We start from the raw sequence: 23405 nt of genomic DNA on the forward strand, positions 1-23405 counted from the left end.
ATTATTTAGTTTATATTATTATTTTTGTTAATTGACTAATAGTAATAAATTGAATGCAATTTTGTTACTTTAAGAAAAACGCTTTCAATGTTGCAATGAAAATTAATAAAACTTTCTTAAGCAAATAGAAAATACAGACTTATATTATGATAAATTGACATAATATAAATCTTCTGTGAATAAAAAAAAATTGAATTTGAATTAACTAATGTTATAATGTTATAATTTAGAGCCTTGGCAATTACTTTAGGGTTAATTAAGATTAGTTTTCAATTATTATATACTACACCAAATTGTACTATACTGTAGAATATTCAATGATACTCATTATTAATAAAAAAAAACAGTGTTGGTCAAATGATACTGCATTCAAAATATACCATATTTTAGTACAACATTTACAATATTAATTTACCAAATTAATACAAAAATATATTAAAAGCTTTATTTGGTCTATTGATATACCACTTATAACAAAAAGGATATTGCATAAAAAAAGTATAATGTTAATAAACTGCAGCATTCAAAATATACCATATGTTAGTACAACATTAATATACCAAATATATACAAAAACATATCAAAAGCTATATTTGGTCTACTGATAAATTAACATACTTTAATTAATACAAAAAAAAACTAAATTCATATACCTAATGAATACAAAAAAAAAATATACCAAATTTGTATTGAATCTAATATTATATTAAAATATTAAAAATATACTATATTTTAATAAATGTCAACAAATTGATTCTATAATTTGTATAGTCTAAAATATAAATATATATTATATGCATTTTAACAGGACACATACATATGTATGTATATCTAGCAAATAGATATGTTGATATAGTTATTTATATGAAACCCTGTATTGCATTAAAAAAAACTTGTAGAAAATTCATCCTGATTGAGTTAATCAATATATGTTATAATTAATTAAAATAATTTCTAGTAGTATTTCGTAAATTGAGTAAAGAAAGAAAACGAAATTCAAATTTCTTTTAAACTTTATTCGATAATCTGGGAATTTCGAAAGTCGTTTCTAGTTCTAAATTAGAATGAGAATTTTGCAGTATTTACCAACACTATAATTAGAGTTTCTTTTGCTCTCTCGGCTCACACAGATATTCGAGGTTTGCACAAAATTTTCCAAATTTATCAGCCTGGCATGCAGCTCGCTCACTCTTCTCACTTCACTTGTCGTTGTTGTTTTTGCAGACTTTGTGTGTGCATGAGGGGTGAGAGGAGGGGAAATGGGTAGAAGGGATAGTCGGAGGGGGACTGCTGCTAACCTAGTCAAATAAAACACTTTCTAAAATTTGACTTTGGGCAGAAACCGCATTCATTACTCTTAGCCGAAGGATGTGTGTAACCCTTGCAGGAATTTACCGTTTTTAATCTCATTTCAAAAGTCCTTTCCAGGCGTCGCACACACACGCGCCCATGTGTGTGTGTGTGGTGTAAATATGAGTATTGGTCCACAACTTGGCTAGTGTCAGATGGAAAAATAAGTTCTGGTCGAGGGCTTTTTGGGGCTCCGCATTGGGCGGAGGGTGGAGGGTGGAGGGTGGAGCATAAGGGGGGCGCTGGGATTGAAAATGATGGTCCGACAGATTTTGAAAATTGCCAGTTGACGGGAGGAGGGGGAGAATGGGGAGGGTTGGAGAGAGGACTGCCAGACAGCCGCCAGGCAGGCGTTGCCAGTCGGCTTGAGGCAAGAGAGCGAGAGCTAAAGTGAGGAAGAGAGTTGTGGAGGGTCAGACGACGAGCGCGATGGCGTCGGCAAGTTTCAGAGTGTGAAGCGAGGGGGGGAAAGAGCGATGGGGAGAGGGTGCGATGGAAGGACTCGCGGCGACCGCAGACCTGAGCCTTGAGCTGGGTAAATATTTGTGGTTTCCGAAAGGATACTTTTAGCTAAGCGTAAATTCAAAAAGGCAAATTGGCAACTTCTGAGCAGCCTCAACCTCAGTTTCAGTCTCAGTCACTACCCCTCCTCCTCCTCTGCTGCTGCCCTGTTGCCAGTTGGCGGCCTTAGCTCATTTGCTGGCCGCTAGATCTGTTAAGGGGGAAAGCTTGAGTGTGTGTGTGTGCTAGTGTGTTAGTGTAAGTGTGAGTGTGAGTGTGAAGATACATATCTGCTGGCATTGGCGTCAGCCACAGCAGCAAACAAACACACATGAGCCAAAGCTCTGCCCCCTCGGGGCAAGGGTTGGGTCTTGGTGATCGGACGGGGTCGGTGGGTTGGTGGGGGAAGTCTGAGGCTGCGCTTCGGCCTGGGGCTGATTGGGAGCAGCTTGTGGATGTGGAGACAGGCGTTGGTGATTTCATTAGGACGGTGACCAAATAGATTTATTAATCCTCAGGCTAATAAATAGTGTGTGCGCGACATTGAAAACAGAGCGAACCGCAGCCCGGATGTGGAACCGGTTGATGCTAGAGGAAGACAGAAAGAGAGAGGGAGAGAGAGAAATATAGAGAGAGGGAGAGACTCTGCAAGGGTTGCTGCTCACATTTTCAGGATGAAAAGGGCAAATTTCACAGACTATTTTGCAGCATCAGTCGAGAGATCACTAAACGGCCCCCGCCCCTTGACCCTGTCCCTGCCCTTACCCCTACCCCTCCCCTACCCCAGCTGCTACTGCTGCACTGCCCATTGGCCAGCTTTAGATGACAATTAACCTCTTGATGAGCCGATGATCTCTCTGTTCTCTCGGATGCTGTGCGAAAAAAAACAAGTTTTTAAACATAATTTCCAAGAGGGGTTTTTGTGTTAATTTTTGTTTTCGTTTAAGGGGTTTTACCTCTGATGACTTGTTAATCTCTTGACCTGTTGACCTCTGTTGCTGTGTTCATCATTTGCGCACAGGGGAATTTAATTAGAGACAATACAAGCGTCAGCATTCGACAGGCTTCGTCCATCACATGAAAATAGTTGTTGCAGCAGTCAAGCTGAACGTGCAACAATGTCGCATGCCGCACACAACTCTTTCGCATGGCCCTTAAAATGACAACATGTGCGAGTCGCAAGTTGCGAGTTGCCACTTGCCACTTGCCACTTGCCAGCAGCTAAGCCTGCAACTGCCACACTGGACACCGAGCAATGAGCACGCCCCGCATAAATTCGTGCAAAGTGAAATTAAATGGGCGGCACTGCGATTTCAAATTTAATTAAATTAGCCCACGTCCCTTGGCCATGCCTTTTGCCACGCCTTTGCAGCTCTTTTTTATTTGGTTCCTACTATTATTGGGGGGCAGTTGGAATTTGTAGCAGTAATTCTAGTACAAAGCAGGAAGTTAGTCTCAACCATTAGACTATGCTAAGGGTGGCTCAAAACACTTCAATGCAAAGGCCTCAAAAAATTTGATGTGCTCAACTACAAAGATTACAAAGTAAAAGTCAAAGATATAAATATCTTAAATCTTGAAGTCCAGACAATTTCAGCATCAGAAAGTATAACGAAAACTATTAATTTATCAAAACAAAATGAATGAATGAATTTGGAATGAATTTCAAAGCCAGACATAAAAACATCACGAATATGTGATAATATATATCAAATTATATCATAAAAACTAAACTAAAATATACCGATGGCGAATTTGGTATATCAATATGTGATTGCGGTTAATGCTATTACATTCAAATAAACCATAAATAAATATAGTAAAATATACTGATGCCTATTTTTGGTATGTCGAGATGCTATTACACTCAATATATGTATATCATAATTATATATTCTTAAATATACGTAAATAAATATACTAAAATATACTGATGACCATTTTTGGTATATCGAGATCATATTACTATCAATATATACCATAAAGAAATATACTAAATATACCAATAGCTATATTTGGTATATCTATGCGCTATTACATTTAAAATATACCATAGAGTTCAAAATATACCAAAGAGGTCACTTTATTAGGTCGGAAATGTCTTCTTCTGCCTATTCCATACCTTTATTGTAGGCTCAAAGTTACTATATAATACCCTTCTACCTTATAGAAGATAGGGGGTAAAATCAAATTTGTTGTTAATAAATAGCTGAGGCTGAACCAATTAAAAGTTAAGGTTTATACAAAATTAGAAAGAAATATTTTCACCTGAAAATAAATAAAGATAATAAGTGTGTAAATAACGCATTAATTATAACGACATAAAGTTAATTTAAAATATTGTATTGAAATAAATATTTCTATTAAAAAATGGAAGTTAAATAAAAAATAAATAGGTTGTATAGCAATTCATATCTATATAACTGTATTAATAATTATTTGAAAGCAATTTAATAAACATGTTAAAAAGGGTAAACAAAATCAAGTAAATTATTCGCTCAGTGTATTCGCTGGATAGACTCGTATTCCTATTGAAATTGGAATGGAAGTGCGTCAAAGAGTTGGCCGTATTCTAAACGGTGGTAATCCTGTTGCCAGTAAAAGTGGCAAGTGGCAGCCAGATGATGCAGCCAGTTGTTGCAATGTTGTCGTGTTGTTGCTGTGCCTGATACCGCCACTGTTAGTTGTTAGTAGCAATCGAGGGTCATTAAGGATGCTAAGCGAGGGCAAAGTCGGGATAAAGGATGATGCGGAGGAGGCTCGAGGAGTCGACTGTCCGTTCGCTCGGCTGCAATTGTGCAACAAAACGTGGCAAGCGTTGCGTGGCGTGGGCAACAAAGCAAAAGTCCGTCTAACATTTAAGAGTGCAATAAAAGAGAGTGTGAGAGAGAGAGAGAGAGGGAGAAAGTTGGAGTCCTAGCAAGGTGGACAAATGGATTTTCCAAATAAGCGAAGCGTGGCAGGAAAGCGGGAGATAGGGTGAAGCTGGGAGAGTGGAGAGTGAGAGAAAGATACAGAGAGAGCGAGAGAGAGCGAGTCAGAAGTGCAGTCGCATTCGCGCATTTGTTTGAAAAGTCACAAGAACAACAAAAAAACACACACACACACACACCTCCCACTCAGATATATTATACACACACACACACACACACACACAACAACAACAACAGCAGCAGCTACAAAATGTGGCGAGCAGCATGAAGCATGCAGCACAAAACCCACAGAAAAGTTGGAGAAGTCATTGAATGTCAGCCATGCAGCAAGGAGGCGGCCCCCAGGAACGAGGAGCCTCGGACCTGCTCCGCCTCTGTCCCCTTCTCCCCCTCCACTCTCCACTCTCCCTCTGCCCAATCCCCTCCATCCTGCCTGTTTGCCATCCTGTTTCGTGGTAGCCTGTATATATGCTTGCATCCTTGCAGTCCAGCACACACATTCGCCTCGACTTAATGATTCTTTTATTCATTATTACACCCGGTACTCAGCAGTAAAAGGGTATTTCGATTTTGCTAAATTTCGTTATTGGATTTCAGAATAAACGATCTATTTTAATCGTACTCCAAACAAAATCTTAAATTTTTTTAAGTTAATTTCATCAACTATCTGAGCTCAAACACTAAAACATCAGAAGGTTAAATGCCGTAATCATTACAAATTTTATTTTAAAAAATCACGGAATGATAATGATTAGCTCTTAGTAAGTTTATCAATATCCAAGGTACCCATTTTTTTGATAAAAAATAAAAATACGAAGTAAGAAAGCTACAGTCATGTCTGCTCGATAAATAAAACGAAAATATTGCTGTATTATTTTTTGAAATATAACAAAATAATATACTAAAATAATATTAAAATATACCAAAGTCTTTATTTGATATATGCACTATTAGAGTACAAAATATACCAGATTGTCAACCAAAATGTATTATTATTATTTAAATAACTTCCACAATTCCATCTCAAACAAATTTTCAAGAAACTTAAAAAATGTTCTTAAAAATAAATGATTATGCATGACTTTTATTTTTTGGTGATCAAAATAAGAATCACTTTTATATACTCGAAAGTTTCTTTTATATTGTTGAAAAGTATTTGATTTTTGAATTTAAATATCGCAATGATAATCATAATTTACGGTGCCTAGTATTTCTTACCTAATCCCACGATTTATTGAGCGATGTGCTATGTAGCATCTTTATTAAGTATCTGAGTATTCTGATTTAGTTTAGACGACTTATTGAGTGGTGTGTGCTATTTACAATAACAATTAGTTTGATTAAACTAACACTATAGAGTACTATATTAATGCTTAATTACAAATAAAAAAACAAATTTACTATACTACATAAAATAAATAAATATAATTGCGACTTGTTTGTTTTTTATTGTAACGACAATTTTCCTTACACAACTTAGGTCAATTAAATTATCTCAGGCCTCAAAAGATATAGAAACATTTTTTTGTATATTTAATTTTTCTTTGTTTTTCAAACTTAAACGTAATTTGGAATATGAAATCTTAAAAAACGGAATATATTCAGTATTAGCAACTAATTAACTAATGAACTATTTAAAAAACGTACAGCAAATAAACGAAATGATCCGTTTGTAGTCTTGTAGGTACACTTATCGACATTTTACTGTACTTGTAGTTTGGATGCTCTTTGCAATTAGTAACCGGGTATCGAAAAGTTGAGCAAACTGCAAACTATTTGACTGGGTTTTCCCTTCGTTTTTTAACGAATGCGAATATATCGTATGTGCTTTGGACAGCGAAGCGCATTTAGCCAGAACGAAAGTGCCAGCGGGTGCCAGGAGAGAAGAGCAGCGGGCTTAGGCCCCACTGGGTAGAAAGAATGAAAGAGAAGGCCAGAGAAAGAGAGAAAGAGAGAGAGAGGGAGAGAGAAAGAGTGGAATGGAAAGGCGGGAGGCAAATGGGACTTTGGGGCTTCTATTAACGAGCCAGCGAGTCCTGTCTACCCTCATGTGTGAGTGTGTGTATGGGTGTGTGTGTCCAGGCCAATGCAGCTGCCTCCACAGCTAACCACGCATCACTCCGGCATGCCTCCCTCTCGCTCCCACACTCACACACACCTGCTTTATCTCGACTTGCTACTTCGCTCTTCTCGCTCTTGCCTCTCTGTCTGTCGCATGCGATGAGCGAGCCAAAGACAATGTAAGGACAGTGCACTCCACATGCTATTTTCAACCGCACACACACACACACACACCCTCCTCTCCCTATACAAACACACACACACACACACATGCAGTTGGTCGCAGAACAACACGAATTTTGTGCGCGCCAAAAAGGATGCAATGAAAGGACGCGCGACCAACGCGAGATTCTGGCTCCACACTCAGCTCCACGCTCCCCCCTCTCTGCTCCCCTCTCCTCTCCACCGCTCTTCGCCAGCGGAGCTAAATCCAAAGCGCCACAAAGGTTCATGGACAGTATGAGAGTCCTTAGCCTGGCACAAAAGAAAGGCTTAAGTTTCCATTTGGTCTCTAGAGCACGATATCCAGCGTTAGGACGTACCACACACACGCAAGGCACACACACCACACACACATGCACATGTGTGTGTGTGTGGCAAGAGTTGGAGCCGGAGCCGCAGCTGGAGATGGAGCTGCCTTTGGTTTGGTTTGGTTTGGTTTGGTTCGGTTGCGTTGCGTTTCGTTTCGTTTCGTTGGGTTGCCTTGCGGTGGCAATACGCGTGCAACCCTCTTGGCTATCGGATACCCTGCAGCGATAGCGAGTGGCATATGAGTGCTCACCATACCCAGTATATACTCTGAAATATTCACATTGTGTAAATTTTATGTTAGCATATCATTTTTATCATAGTCTTTCCTATATTCATTCATAAATTATTAATAGGAGCTTGTGTATTTTATTATACATAATATCATTAAGCATAAAAACTGTTAAAACTTTGGTATTCTTTTCTTTACAGAAGCAACTACTCTTACGAGTATTATAGCATATTAGGTGAAATTTGCCTATTCAATAAGGTTTTCTCCCCTTTATGTTCACTGCGCTGTTTGTAATCAAACCTAATCGAATTAACTCTGTTACCCTAAAATAACAAAATTAACTATTAATTTTAGTTTTGTATTTTTACCAATTTGCTCAAAAATAATGAATATATTATATGATAATAATACCACGCTATTTAAACTTCGCAATAATCATTAATATTGAGTAGAAAAATGCAAAGCAAAAAACCAATTTTATTAAATTTATTTAACAATTTAACTCCAATAGATCAACTTTTACAGAAAGTTGGTTAAATATTTTGCATATACCAGATTGTCGTAGTTGCTTTCGCTGATCAATCAAATTTCTGTATAAGTTGATTTATTCGAGGTAGAGTGCAAAATATATCAGATTGTCAGGTATTAATTTGTCATATTTTAAAATTAACTGACTGTTTTCCTTTTATACGCAATGTGTAGAGGGTATCTCACAATCGAGCGCCCTCAACTTTAGCTTTCTTTCTTTATTTCTAAAGAATTGTTGATGACTTGATTTTTGTGTAACTTACTCTTAATATATTAAGAAATTTCTATCATAGTTAGTAATCGTATGTATTTTCATACTTAATTTCAAGCTGGAAAAAAGAAAAAAGGGAAAAATGTTTTTACCAATAAAAATGACAAATTGTATTTATCGCCATCAATAAATTAATGCTTCAATTCTACATTTATTTCGATTTCACTTAATTTAATAAACATTGAATGCACACTAGTTTTTATTTTTATATTTTCTTACGACTACTTACTATTTTTGAATATTATGTTGATAGTACGACCAAATAAATTATTCATATAAAGTTTAGTTAATCTCAATCTAATACAAGTTGAATGGGAATGTCATATTTCCTTGTTTTGTAGCATTTTGTTAGTGGATGAAGTTTTGAAGGGGCTGCTATATTAATGTGTGCAGTTTAATATGCATCTCATACCCTATCACATTAAGTTTGCAGGGTATTTCATACCAGTTTGCCACTCGAATAGTTTATTCTGACTTTTTATCCTAATCATGTTCGCTTCTTGAAGCCTGTCTCTAGTTGGCAGGGTATGTTGGTAGTCGAGCATGCCCTGTGCAATTGCTGTGTTTGCTTTTACGAATGTTTCAGTGTGTCCATGTGGGCGACGACGATTGCTGACGGCGTCGTGGAGCCGTAGACATTTGTTCTTTGACTTTCTTTGCTTTCCGGGTTGCCTGCCTCTCCTCTACTCTCCACTCCCCACCCTGTTACCCCCCTCCGCATGTGTGTGTGCAGAAGTTGGTGCTGCCATGACAATGGCCATGGCAGAATCCAATTCAACGCTGAAGTTCGCGTTTTTGGCCATTTTATTTTGTTTGGGCGCTTTTTATTGTTTTCGCCTTTCGCGCAATGATAAAAGTGAACAAGTCCTTTTTTCACATGGCCAGTTCCGCGATGCGTTAACACACACACACACACATCCACATACACACACACATAGTTGGCTCTGGGAATTCGTATTGTGCGCGGTAATCAACGCATGTTTTCCTGGATGAAAGTGAGAGAGAGAGAATAGCGGCCATGTTTGGCCAACTGTCTGCGTCCTGTTTCGTGTGTGTCCTGTGAGATGTGTATGTGTGTGTGTGTGTGGTGGGTGTCCTTGTCACATTTGGGTTGCCGCCATGCTGGCTGTGCATTCAATTAAAACATCACCCGTTTTGTTCTCCCATCAAGTCGCTTCATCCTCCTCCTCCTCCTCCTCCTCCTTTGACACTCTCAAATTATTCAAGTGGTCAGATGGTGTTGTTCATTATTTCTATAGTTGTTCTTGCTGTAATTGCTTACACATTTGCGATAGGGTTGAACACACACACACACACACACACACACACACACACACACACGACTTCGCATATGTGTTTGCATCTGACTCTCCGAGCTGAGTCCGAACTTACAACTCTTCCTCTCTCTCTCTTTCTCATACACTCTTTCCGTTGCTCTCTTTCTTGCATGGCAATGGCTGTTACATCCGCTCGCATTAACAGCATTGGCTCGACTCTGTGTCCTGCGTCCTGCGTCCTGTGTGTCCTGACTCCGGTCTGGATTCTCGTTCTGCCTTTGCCGTTGCGAGTGCTTCAATTCGAACATAATAAATTAATTTATCATCAGAAAAGAATCTCTGTAAGCAAGCAGTAAAAGTTTCACCCTTATAGCCACACACACACACACTCGCACACACACACATTAGGCGTAGGTTAGCCGTTATATATGGTGAGAGTATCAGGCACACACACTTGAATTGCTCGCAGCGCAAAGGATCGCATCGCATGGACTAAAGTTGACCCCCTCAACTCAGTCCCCAGCACCAACTTCATCCCCATCCCCATCCCCTCCACCTTCACACAACACGTACTTAGTTGCAGTCGCCTGAAGTTGCCAACTACAAACTGCAAAGCTCAATTCGTCGTCCCATTGGTAAATGCTGGCCAACTCCTCAGCTTTTATATTTCGTTGGCTGTAAATGAAATCAATAAGACGATAATAGATGCAATTGTAAAGTGTAGTTCATATAACACTTGATCATTATTTTTCTTTTTTCTTAAATAATAAGTTATTTGCTCATACTCGTACAATTCGTATTTCGAAAATCCTTTTTAAACTCAAGATATAACACCAACCGGCGTCGCCCGCATTGTATTTTGTAATAATTTTTATACTCCCACCCATAGAGTAGAAGAGTATTATAACTTTTTGCTGGCAGGAAATGTATATAACAGGCAAAAGGAGTCATCTTCGACCCTATAAAGCATATACATATATAGCCATGTCCATGCACTGGATCTCAGACACTATAAAAGACAAATCTAGAATATTGTAGACAGCACTTTTTACGTTTGCACGCAGATCGAAATTTCTTGAAATTATTGGATAACAATCGAATAACAAACTTAATTTTGAAGGTAGCGTCGCTAATTTTGGTAAAGACAATTTCAACTAACATATGGTATTTATGATTCTTGACTGCGATCGGATAAAAATTGTTGAAGTACGCCTTCTGTAATTGGGTGTTGCTATGGCTGTCAATCTGGTAAATGTTCGCCTCTGTGGTATATTTTGAATGTACACTATACCAACTATGACTATTTAGTATTTTTGCAGTATAAGAATTTGCTATCATTTAAAATGAATACCGAACTGTTTTACTTCCTCACTCACGCAATTGTAATTTTCTTACTTGTTTTTAATGGAGGTATTTTCTTCACTACCGTGATTTTTCATTTTAAAGTATCAACAATTTCTAGTAACATTTGATGAACAAATAACAAGTTTCTTGTGTGTATTTGATAAGCTTTATTCTTGTATGTATCTTTTGTATCGTCTACTTATGTATGTACATATGTATATAAGAAATGTGTAGGATAGCTAACAAAGATATATCGTTTTATGTTTATGTTTGGAGATCTATTAAGTTCCCACCATTTTGTAACTAAGGTTCAGAAAATATGAAAAAAAAAAAGTTGTAAAATCAAGATGTTGGTCTTAGTACAAAGAATTTTGTTCCAAAAAGTGCATTGAGAACATGAAAATTGTAATGTTTGAAAACACATCTTGATTTCGAATACATTTGGTATAAGAACCAAGTTTTTATTTATACATAAGTGTTAAGGCCAAAAATCGTATGAGATAATAAAATATTAGATTTTATTTTATTGTTTCATTCTATTTATTTATTATTTTATTATTTAGTTGACGCATTCAGTTATTAAGTTGTATGTTTCTTAAAACAAATGTTCTTGATTTTGGATTTTTCCAGTGTGTATCCAGTATTGCTTATTTAATAATTAATAAATCGAATGAACACATTAAATGATGAAAGTTATTCAAAAGATTATGTATAGAACACACATTCCGGACATTTGTAAAACAATCATGAATGCCACAGAATATATCTTAATCTTACATTTTTACAGCACACTGCGGACAAATCTTTTTCTTTTGTTTTCTAAAATTAACAAAAAAAATATGTAATGGAAAATATTAGCTTTATATTTGGTTGACTTACTTGTGATAAATCCAATTAATTTCCAATCGAACAAATGGAGATTTCAGGATCATTAACCTCACAAGATAAACCATTTAAATAATTCTCAATCCAATCCACAATTTGCAGCGAAAATTTCTCAGTATAATCCCAAGTATAGCACACCAAGAGCTGTAGAGAAAAGAGCTTGATCAATACCTCAAGAAACTTGATTATCTTCGATCTAGATTTTATGCCACGATTCACCATCAGCAGTATCAAAATCGATGACATAATTATAAATAGAAAGAATGTCAACATTGCTTTCTCCAATGGCATAAAACAAATTGTTTGCCAATTTAAAGCGATCGCTATTAGCGATGGCAGTAAGTAAACTATTTTTAGGAGAAACATTTTTTAAAGCCTTGAAGTAAAATAACAAATTACAACTGATTTGTGAATACAAAGAAATTCAAGGCTAACTTTGTTTCTACTTTTGTGAGTCTTTGAAACAATACGAAAATCTTAATTTGAAGTTTTATTTATTAGTAACAATTTTCTTTTCCTAAAAATACAAAATTAAATAATAACAAAAACTTTGAAGGATTATATGGGAAATATATTATAGAAAATTTTAAATTCTTAAATTCAATTTGCTGTCATTTGTGTTCTTACTAGATTTATCATTTTTATCAACAGATGCCAGGCAACGAATGTCCTTTCTTTTCTTAAATATAAAAATAAAGGATGTGATAAGCCTTAAAGAATTTTATACTCAAGGACAATAATATAAAGAAAAATGATTAATTACAATTCACGAATAGATTTTTATTTTTATACAACAGTTGCCAGGCAACGAATGTCCTTGACGAGCCATAAATAAATGAAATACAGCATTCTATATATGAGGCATTAACTAATAAAGTATTTCGTATTGTTTTAACTACGAATCCGTGGCGATAATGTGATTTTCGTTGTTGGGGAAGGGCGAGAGTGAATTAACTGCTGTAGACCCAACGTTGTCCATTGCTCGACGCAACATGTTCGATGCTGTTGCAAACAAGTTCGAGCCGGCCACAAGCCAGTCACAACCTTGGGCTTTGGGGTGGCAGCGACGACGACGACGACGACGACGACGACGCAACTGCTTGGACAGCGACGCCTGCAGCGCTACGTTGACGGCAGCGTCGACAGCGATGGCGACGTCAGCGTCAACGTCAACGGCTGGATGACTGGCCCACACATGCGCTGCCGTCAACACACACATGTGTGTGGGTGTGCGAGGGTTTTGCACAGACGTTGAATTCCAATGCCAATTGAAGTTTCTGGCTGCCAATTGGGGCGGCCAGTTATGTTGGATTGGTCACTGCTGGTCGAGTTTTGTGCGATGTGGGGCCGAGCATGGGGCACTTCCAAGTGTCTGCCACATGGCCAGCGGCCAATGGCGTCCACTGGGCAGCCGGCAAGCTGTGACGCACACGTTCGCTTTCTCGTTCGCTCTGCGCAGCGCTTCGCTTTCACATGTGTGTATCGATATGCCACTGTACATGTGTGTGTGTGTGTGTGTGTGTGTGTGTGTGTGTGTGTGTGTGTGTGCAACCCATTTGAATACTGAACGTTTGCACGTTAGCGACACCTGGGGGAGCGCTTAAAAGTAGGCAACGTTTTTTACGTAGCTCGCGATCGTTAACGATGAGTTGCCTACTTTTAGGTGCTGCTATAAAATTTTTATGGCAAGCGATCTTCCGCTTAGCCATGTGTTTATATCAACAGCGTGGACTTCAACCCTGAAGTTTAAGTGAAAAATGCATTCTGTACCATTTTTGCAATTTGTATGTATTTTTGTATTTGTATTTCGTAACACAGACAACTATTTTTAATTATTAATTTACGTTTGTTTTTGTTTTTTTTTTTGTTTTCGTATTTGTTATTGTTATGTTCAAAAAATTACACACACTTGAAAAATATTTTTGTTTTAGTTTTTTTTTTTTTTTTTTGCAATTTGCTTATTCGTTTTTTTTTTGTTGTTTTTGTTTGTTGTATTTCTTAAGTTGCACATTCTGTTTATTGACGGCCAATTTACAACAATTTTATTTAGTTTTTCTTTAGTTTATTTTGTGCTTTCCTTTTAGTATAAAGTTATTTAATTTATAGCTACATTAAATTTTCTAAATTTTGCTCGATAGTTTTTGGTTTGCTTATTTTTTTTCTTCTCAATTTAAATTTCGTTCGGTTTGCTGTTAAAAAAGAATAAAAAATTCGAAATAAAAAAACGATATTTGGTGATGAAATAAAAGATAAATTTTGTATGATTTTGTAATATTTGCTTTTTTATTCAGTTTTCTTCATTTGATATATGAACTATATATAGGTATGTATATACATAGATGTATATATTTTATCTATACACATATATATATATATGATTTAATATATGTATTTTATGTCTTGTTTTGCTGAAACACAATGCATTGTCGATCAGTTTATGAATTTCATTTAACAAAATCTTTTCTTATGCTTTCTCTGCATCTCTCTCTCTCTCTCTCTCTCTCTCTCTCTCTCTCTCTCTCTTTCATTTGATTTCTCTTTCCCTCTCAACTTGTTTCTAATAAATTATGCACGATAAACTTCATAGTTGGTTTCGAAAATAACAGAAATTGCCTGTATTATTGCAGCAGCAGGAGAAACGGGGCGGTGAGTGGTGAGGATTAGGGGTGAGGGGTCAAAGGTCAGGGTTGTCTTTTTTGGGGTGTGTCTACATGCGCTGCAATTATAGAAGCAATTTTCACTGGCTAAATTGTAAAAATTTTAATAAAAAAAAAAAACCAAAAGGAAAAATATATATGAACAGAAAGTTTTAACTATTTTTCTCTTTTCTGTTTTTTTTTCTTTTTTGTGTTTTTGAATTTCGCTCACCAAAAAAATTTGTACTAAAAACGATTTTTTAAATATTAATCAAATTGTGGATTTAGATATAGTTAAGTTTTTAAGTTAAATAACGAAAATCAACAGCTTTAAAAAAAATGCTTAGAATTTGCTTCTTTTGTCTTCTTCCATTCTTTGCGCTTTTCTTTTTTTTGTCTTTTCATTTGCCAAACAAGAAAAACAAAACAAAAAACAATCAAAATAAAGGAAAACATAATACATACATTAGTTCCTCAGTCTTCTAAATCTAGTTATTTGTTGTCGATTTGTTTTTGTTTTGTTTTTGTTTTTATAATTGTTAATTGCTTTGAAGTTTTACGTACAAATTTTGTCAACTTTTTATTTCGACTGCATTTTCATCGGTTTTTTTTTTTGGTTTTGTTTTTCATTTTGCTGCAATACTTAAACTATCATTTTTGTTTGTTTTGTTTTGTTTTGTTTAAAAAAAATTGTGTTTTACATTTATAGATTTATTTATGTATGTAAAAAATTTGATTATTTTCGTGTTGTTTTTAATTACATTTAATAATAATCGAACTATTTCCTAGGCAAAAAAATGTATCGAAATCAAATAAAAAAAAGCAAAAAAAAATGAAATAATAATAATTATAATAATTATTTATAATAATAATAATAATAATAATAGTAGATACATACAATATTGTTTATATATTCAATACGATTTTTACAAGTGTTGCTCTTTAGTGCCTAGATTTCTAGATTTAGATTTACTAAAATGTACATCGATGTTTAACAAATACGCGACCTTAAATACACACAAAAAAAGATATATATATATATAATTTGTTTATGTTATATGTATTTTTATATAGTAAAATTTAGCGTATAATTTCGCTCACTGGGAGCGCAATTCGTGTTTGTTTGTTTGTTTTTTTTTGGGGTTTTTTTTTCATTTTTTGTTTTACGTTTTTAGTGGGTCTTTTCACATAGTTGTTGTAGATGATTTTTTTTTTTTTTTTTTGGGTTTTTTTTTATAATGTTTGTTTGTTTTGTTTGTTTTTATACAAATTTTGTTTGTTGCTTAATTGCTATAAATACACTGGAAAATGTGTCGCTGGCAGGACGAGTGTCCTGGCTGCAGCTGCTGCTCTCGCTCTCTCGCTCTCTTTCTCAATTTTGTTTATAAATTACGTAAAAATATTTATAAAAAAAAAAAAATTGTTTAAAAAAATTGATTATTGTGCAAATTATGTAATGGTAATATGTTTTTTGTTTTGTTTTGTTTTGTTTTTTCGTTTGTTTTTAGCTGGACAAAAAAAAATGCATTAAAATTATATTACATAACGGTTATTGCTTTGGTATTAAATGCCTCTGGTCGTGTCCTAACGTGTCGTTACATGTCGTGTCGTGTGTGCTTAGCTTTCAGAGTGGCAGCTCGTCAGGGGGCGGTGAGGGGAAGGGCAAGGGGCCAAGGGGTAATCTTTTAGATAGTGCAAAAGACTTGGGGTATTTACAGTGGGGCGGGTCAGAGGTCAAAGGGGGAGACGAACACATCTTTAGAAGATGCGCGACATGAGGCGACTGCGACTGCTGGCCAACTGTTGTTGCTGCTGCTCTTGTTGTTGCTGCTGTTGTTGCTGCTGCTGCTGCTGCTGCAGTTGCATGGGGGACAACAACGAGTTGTTGCCGCGCAGTTGCAACGCATGAGGCGGCGGCAGTTGCAGTTGGTGCATCGGAGGTGGCGGTGGCGGTGGTGGTGGTGGCGGGTTGCTGCTCCAGCTGCTAAAAAGTCATGCCTCCTCCTTGAGGGAGATCGAGTGCGCTGGCAGGCTAGACGAGGCGTTCGAGTCGTTGTCCCCACTCACGCTTCCCGGCAGCGACAGATTGTGGCCGCCCATCGTACCGAACTGGGGCGGGAAACCGACTGCCACGCCCATGGGACAGGCGGGCGACAGCTGCGATGGGGTCGGCAACTGTTGCTGCTGCTGCTGCTGCTGAGCCTGGGCCGCTGCCTGCAACTGTTGAGCGGCAGCAGCAGCTTGGGCGGCAGCCACAGCGTTGGCTGCATTCGCCGCAGCGGCGGCAGCTTTGCCCTGGTTGACGACGCACTTGCGCATGTGCTTCTCGAGGGTGGAGGGCACGCTGAAGGGCATGTCGCAGAAGCGACAGCGGTAGACGTCCTTGCCGGTGCGTCCGTGCGTCTTCATGTGGCGGGTGAGCTTGGAGCTCTGGGCGCAGGCGTAGGAGCACAGCTCGCACTTGTACGGCTTCTCGCCGGTGTGGCTGCGGCGATGCACCGTCAGGTTGGAGCAGTTCTTGAACACCTTGCCGCAGAACTCGCAGGTGTCGTTCCTCTGGCGGCTCTCCTTCTTCAGCAGCGGTCCCTGGAGCAGCGAGTTGGCGCCACCCAGGCCCAAGGGTTTCAGTTTCAAGTTCTCGAAGAGCGCCTCGTTGCGGTGGAGTGCGGACATGCCCCACCAGTCGCCGCCGTCCATCTTCATGCGCTTGGACAGCTCGAAGGGATTGGGGAACGGATTGAAGAGCGGCACCTGGGCGGCTGTGGGCGCATCCTGTGGCTGCGGCTGGAACATGTTGCAGTTCTTCGCGAACTCATCACGCAGTCGGAGCGCCGCAACCGGCAAACCGTTCAGTTTGTCCGACAGCGGTTGAGCACCGTTGCCTCCGGTGGAGCCTCCACCAGCTGCGCCCGCACCACCTGAGCCTCCACGATTGTTGTTGTCCACGCCGGCAGCGGCAGCTGCAGCGGCTGCGGCAGCTGCAACTGCGGCGGCCTCTTTGCGTCCCGACTCCTGCAGCGCCTGCTTGTACGCCTCGGAGTACTGGGCGATGTTCGAGAGTCCGAATTTGTCCATCAGCTCACCGACCAGGGATGTGGCACCGGAGCTTGTGGTCTTGGGACTCTGGCTCTTGCCATCGATGCGATTGTTCACGCTCAGATCTTCGGCTTCGTAGTCAACATCATCGCAATCCTCGAGCTCATCCTCGTCCTCATCCTCTCCCTCACCCTCTGCATCACCATCGACGTCCTCATCGTTCAACTCCTCGTCGGTCTCATCGGGATTGGGATCGTCATCGTTGTCAGCCTCGTTCGTCTCGAGCGAGTCCGCATTGCTGCCGCCATCGTGACCGTCCTGATTGTTATCGCCGCCATTGCTGCTGCCCCCGTCGTGTCCCTCAGCTGTGGGACTGCGATGGACGCGCATGTGCTTCATCAGCTTCTGGATGTGCGAGCACTCAAAGTCACAGGCGGTGCACTTGTACGGCTTCTCGCCGGTGTGTGTGCGCTGATGTATGATCAGATTGTTCTCAAAGCGGAACTTCTTGTCGCAGTAGCCGCACGCAAAGCAGCTCGCCTCGAGCTCATCTCCGGCTGTGGTTGCTGCCGCTCCCGCTGCTTGTGGCTTGCTATGTGGCGGTGTGCTGGCCGAACGCGGAGTGCTGGGAAGGGTCAAGTTGTTGGCGTTGCCATTCTCCGGTTTCTCGGGTGGCGTCAGGGAGTGAGGACGCGGTGTCACGGGGGCCACGGAGCTGGGCGAGGGGCTCGCAAAGCGCGGCGATTGCTTCTGTCGTGGACTCGGCGAGCTCGAGTTAACAATGTTGCCAGCTCCAGGGCTTGTTGTGCCCGCAAGCTGACGCAATCGCTGCGAGTAAAAATCCATCTGCTGCGGTTCCAGGCTAGCCGGACTCACTGCGGATTGTTGTGGCTGCTGTTGCTGGGACTGTGGCTGCTGCTGCTGTTGTTGCTGTTGCTGCTGCTGCTGCTGCTGCGAGCTGAGCGATGGAGGCGGCAACGAGGCGGGCGGCACTGAGCCACGCTGGCTGCTGTTGCTTGACGGCGGTCGCTGCTCGACGGCATTAGGAACATTGACGGCAACACCAGGAGTTGGTTGCTGCTGCTGTTGCTGCTGCTGCTGCTGGTTGCTGGCGGCATTGAACTGCGCCTGGGCAGCGGCGGCTGCGGCAGCCAGATTGAAGCCATGATGGCGAAACTGTTCGCTCACCAGCTGCTCCATGCGATAGTGATCGGCGGGCGTGGGGCGACCGAAGAGCGGCGACACGCTAGGAACTACATTGCTCTGGGCCAGCGCTGGTGGCAGTGGCATGCGCAGCAGCTGGAACGGATTCGCGTGCATCGCCTCTGGCGGCGCCAGCAGCGGATGATGTCGCATACCTGCCGCCATTGCTGAGGCCATGCTCTGTTGCTGCTGCTGCTGTTGTTGTTGCTGCTGTTGCTGCTGCTGTTGTTGCTGTTGGTGTTGCTGCTGTGCACGCTGTTGCTGCTGCATCAGCTGCTGTGTGGGAGAGTGGCTGCTGACACTGCTGCTGCTGCTTGTGTTTGCTGCAATTGCTGCTGTGTTGTTGTGGTTGCTGCTGTTGTTGTGGTTACTGCTGCTGTTGTTGCTGCTGCTGCTGCTGCTGCTGCTACTGTTGTTGTGGTTGTGGTTGCTGTTGCTGCGCTTGCCTGCTGGCGAGACCGACTGCGAGGCAACTGCCTGCGCCATCAGCGCATGCAACGGCAGCGGCACGCCCACAGCTGCTGCGGCTGCTGCTGCTGCGGCGGCGGCTGCTGCTGCTGCTGCCGTTGGACTGAGACTGCGATTGGGGCTGCTGTGGTTGCTGCTGCCACTGTTGTTACTGGCATTTGCAGCAGCCGAGGCTGCGGCATTGAGTGCGGCAGGTGTGGCCACAGTGAGTGTGGCGCCACCGCTCGACTCCACGTAAATCTTGACGCCGTGCGAGTGTTGCACGTGCTGAATCAAGCGCCACGCGGATGTGTATCGGGTCTTGCACGTCGAGCACGTGTAGTTGCTGGGCTCTGTAACGATAGAAGAGAGAGAGCGAGAGGAAGGAGATTAGTAAAGTATGCGAATTGACAGGAAATGAGACTGCCAGCAATTTGGCTTATTAATTATTAATAAATTCGGAGCGTATCTATTTATTGATTTTAGCACAACATGCAACGCATACAAATGCCCCACAGAGGAGTCGCCCACACACGTCCTGTTTATATAGTTTCGTTTGGTTTCGTTTCGTTTTTTGTTGGTGGTTTGTCGCGACGTTTGTTAATTTGCCACGGAAACCAAAAATCAAAAACCGAAGCGTAAACTCAGCCCACACACACATTCCTCCCTCTCCCCCCTCTCCACCCCACATACACACACATATCCTGTCACAACATGTCCTGCGGCAGGAAATTACACCCATAACTATTGATGGCTAGAGGGAGGACACGGAATTTCGGAATGTCTGTGTGTGGACAGCGTGAACGCAACAGATGCGATTTTTAAAATGAAAAATGTGAAAATGTGCAAAATTTGTTACGCCAAAAGAAATATTAATAAAAAAAAACCCGTGAACACAGAAAATGCACTACAACAGAACAGTTTGCAAAAAGTTTGAAAAGTTAGGCACGTAGATAAGAGATAAAAATCGAATGTGGTCCAGGGCTAATCGAAGTGAAAGTCGAACTCGAAGTCGCCACATGTCACCAAACAAGGTGTTAATGCGCAACTATTACAAACAAGGAGACAAGAACTAACCCCCCCAAAAAAAACCCCTGAAGAAACCCTGAACGGTAGCGAGAGTTGACAACGCACTCTGCATTTAAATGACGTTTTAAAATAAAAGTGAAATAGAAATGGGAATGGGAATGGGAATGAGAATGGGAAAGAAATGGATAAATGGGAAAAAAGCAGCGCATGTTGAGCACGAGACTCGATCGGAAAATATATTATAGAGAGAGGACAAACTATTGCTTTCCTTTGTTTAGTTTTCAACATTTTTATCCGTTTTTTATTTTTTATTTTTGGTTTTTTATGACGTTCCACGCCACTGCAACTTCCGCTAAAGGTGAGAGAGCGTGCTAAACATGATTTTTGGTCACGACCCGAGCAAGTCGAGCGCAAGGACAACGCCTGATCAGGCGTGCCAAAGGATAGGAATAGGGATAGGGAAAGGGAAAGGGATCGGGGATCTCAACAAGATGCTATGCGATGCGGGCAGGAAATGCAAATGAATCTGACAGATACGACAACAAAAGGGTTTCATTTAGGGGTTGCTCCCTAACCCCTTGGCACGTCTCATCACAGATAATGATCAACATCATCCGCGGCAGCAGCAGCCGGAGAAGCAGCCGCTAAAAAAACGAGGCAAAAGTTGTCGAAAAACGTGCGGCATTTGCGTTGCGAGGCGCGATCCTAAGCTAAAAAAAAGTGCTCGCGAGTTGCGCACGCGCCAAGCATATCCTTTCACATTATCCTTGCTGTCTGTCTGCCTGCCTGTCTATTTATCTGTTGTCTGCGCCAGGCACGTTCTGATTTTGGCAGCTCTTTCAGCTGTCGCTGTCTGAGTCGCTGTCGCTGTCGCTATTGCTGTTGCTGTTGCTGGCATTGTCCTGCGGGAGTCGAGGACTCTGCCAGTGTCTCAGTGGCAATCTCAAGTGACCCGACTGCATTGAAAGCAGCTCAAACGGAAGCGAGCGCAGAAAACAAAACTGCGACGAGTCAAGGAAATGGCAAATTGACCGCCTGCTGCAAAAAACGTGGAGCCAGGAAGTGCGCCAGGACAATGTTGCGTATGAGCAATGCCAGCACAGCACAGGACGAAGCGGGAACACAGCGTGTGGGCTGCTGTTGCTGCTGCACAGAGCTAAAGGGTTGCACAGTAATGGGATAATTGTTGCAGCCTTTCCGCCGCTGTTTTTTGTTGGCAACGTTTGGCGCGTTTCTGTTGTTGTGTTTCACTGTTTGTTGTCGTCGTCAAGTGTCCTGCGGGCTCCTGCGGCGATTTGCATGGCTCGACCTTTAGCTTAAGCCGGAGCCATCTCCCTCACACACAATTTGCTCTCTTCTTTCTCTTTTTTGCAGTGCTTTATCTCTCTAGGTTTCTTTTTTTTTTGCCCGCTGCTGTTGTTGTGCACAAAGCGAATGGAAAAGAGGAAAGGAAAGGAAAGGAATGGAAAGGCGCGCGTAATCCTTTTGTGGGCTCGAGAGCAGGACGTGAAATTGCATGAAGCTAGCGCATTAGCCATTGATTTGGATATTGAAACGAAGTAGAAGAAAAGCACAAGATGTGCGAGGGTCAGCTGCAAAAGTGCGGGGAAGGGGGTTGGGGGACTAATGCCTGGCTTAGTGCCAGCATGAGTCAATAATTGAATGCGAGTGCGGTGAATACTGAACAACTGAATGTTGTAACCTTTTTTTGCTTTCTCGAATGAATGGGGTAAATGGGTTCAAGCGGCGTTGTCCTTTGCTGACCCCAGTCCTCCCCCCTTCCCTTTCCCTTACCCTTTCCATTTTCCTTTCTCCTTCCACACATAACTCGCAACTTTTGATGGTGTTTCATTGTCGTTGCGGTCGCGACATGCTGAGCGAGCGCTGAGAGCCAAACAAATTGATAATTAACATGATTCACACACACATACTCATGAATACACTCACATGTGTGACAGGCAACAGCGAAAGTAACAAAAAAAAAAACTTCCCATTTTGTTGACAGTTTTTCACAGACAGGTGACAGGCATGGGGAATGGCAACAGCAGCGGGGGAAAGTTGTCATGGCAGCAGTCGCTCCATATTTATAATTACCAAATGGACAACAATTGCGATGCGATGCGATGCGACAACAACTTTCAAATGCGTTGCGCGGCAGCCGCAGCAGCAACGAGAGAGAAAAAACCGAGTCGAAAAATGAAGAAATTAAAACAATGCGTAATTAACGCGACAGATACAGATACAAATGTATCTCTATCTCCATTTGTATCTGTATCTGTAACTGCTGACAGTTTTGTGCATTGTGTCACAGGAGTCAAACAACTTTGTTGTGTTGTGTCGCTCGTGTCAAAAGCGCAAAGTTCAAGGGTTAAACATTGACAATGTATGCTGGAAATCCGTCTCGCGACATATGCCTGACAAGCAGTGAGTGCATTCACGAATACACTCACGGTGCTGATGTATTCATAGTCAAGTTTGCACTCACTTGGCATCGACTGACTGTCAATCGACTCTCGTTGCCACGCGACGTCACCTCGCCACGAACTTTGACCCCTCGGCGCGTGGTCAAGTCACGACGTCCTCAACTGACCAGCGTCGCCTTCTTCCCTTCTTCCTCCTGGGTCAACCTAAAGCATTTCCCTTTCGCTTTTTGCCCGAGTTTAACCCTCTTCTTCCTCTTCTTCTTCTGCTTGCGCATTCTTTTGTGCGTGTGTCAAGTCCAGTTCTGCTTCAGCTTCTTTCTCCATTCACATTCGAGTGTCCTGCGCCTTTTGTCCACTCAAGTGCTTGTCCCTCTGCCCTTGCCTCAGTCCGTTCGCATTCCTTTGCCATTGCTTTGCTTCTCTCTCTCTTTAAATTAACCCCGAGGGCAGCTCGACTTTTGCTTTAGCTTTAGCTGCCTGCTTTTGTTCTATGTCCTGTTTGCTCTACCCTTCTCTCCCTCTCTCTCTCCCTCCCTACCTTTCCCTTTCCATTTCCCTAACGCTCTTTGCTTTTTTATTATTGTCTTTTGGCTTTGGCTTTTCATCAGCTACAACCACAGCCACAGCTACAGCTACACAGCTTCATCGTCATCGTCATCGTCATCGTTTGGCAATGCAAAATGTCAAAGTCAAAGGCCAGCAGCCGCGTGACAATCGAAGC

The 23405-nt window shown here is 41.2% G+C and overlaps 1 protein-coding gene across 4 annotated transcripts in view; it reads right to left on the reverse strand.

Moving 5' to 3' along the window:
- Nucleotides 1-15658: 15658 nt before the first annotated feature.
- Nucleotides 15659-23405, reverse strand: part of LOC132795975 (uncharacterized) — a 63375-nt gene continuing 55628 nt past the window's right edge. For all 4 annotated transcript variants that reach the window (XM_060806960.1, XM_060806958.1, XM_060806959.1 and 1 more), the window contains one exon: nucleotides 15659-19585. In XM_060806960.1, coding sequence (XP_060662943.1) covers nucleotides 16539-19585 — 3047 coding nt within the window. In that variant the 3' untranslated portion in view covers nucleotides 15659-16538. The remainder of the gene's footprint in view (nucleotides 19586-23405) is intronic.

The sequence above is a fragment of the Drosophila nasuta genome, chromosome X (assembly GCF_023558535.2).
Source record: "Drosophila nasuta strain 15112-1781.00 chromosome X, ASM2355853v1, whole genome shotgun sequence".
Lineage (NCBI taxonomy): Eukaryota > Metazoa > Arthropoda > Insecta > Diptera > Drosophilidae > Drosophila > Drosophila nasuta.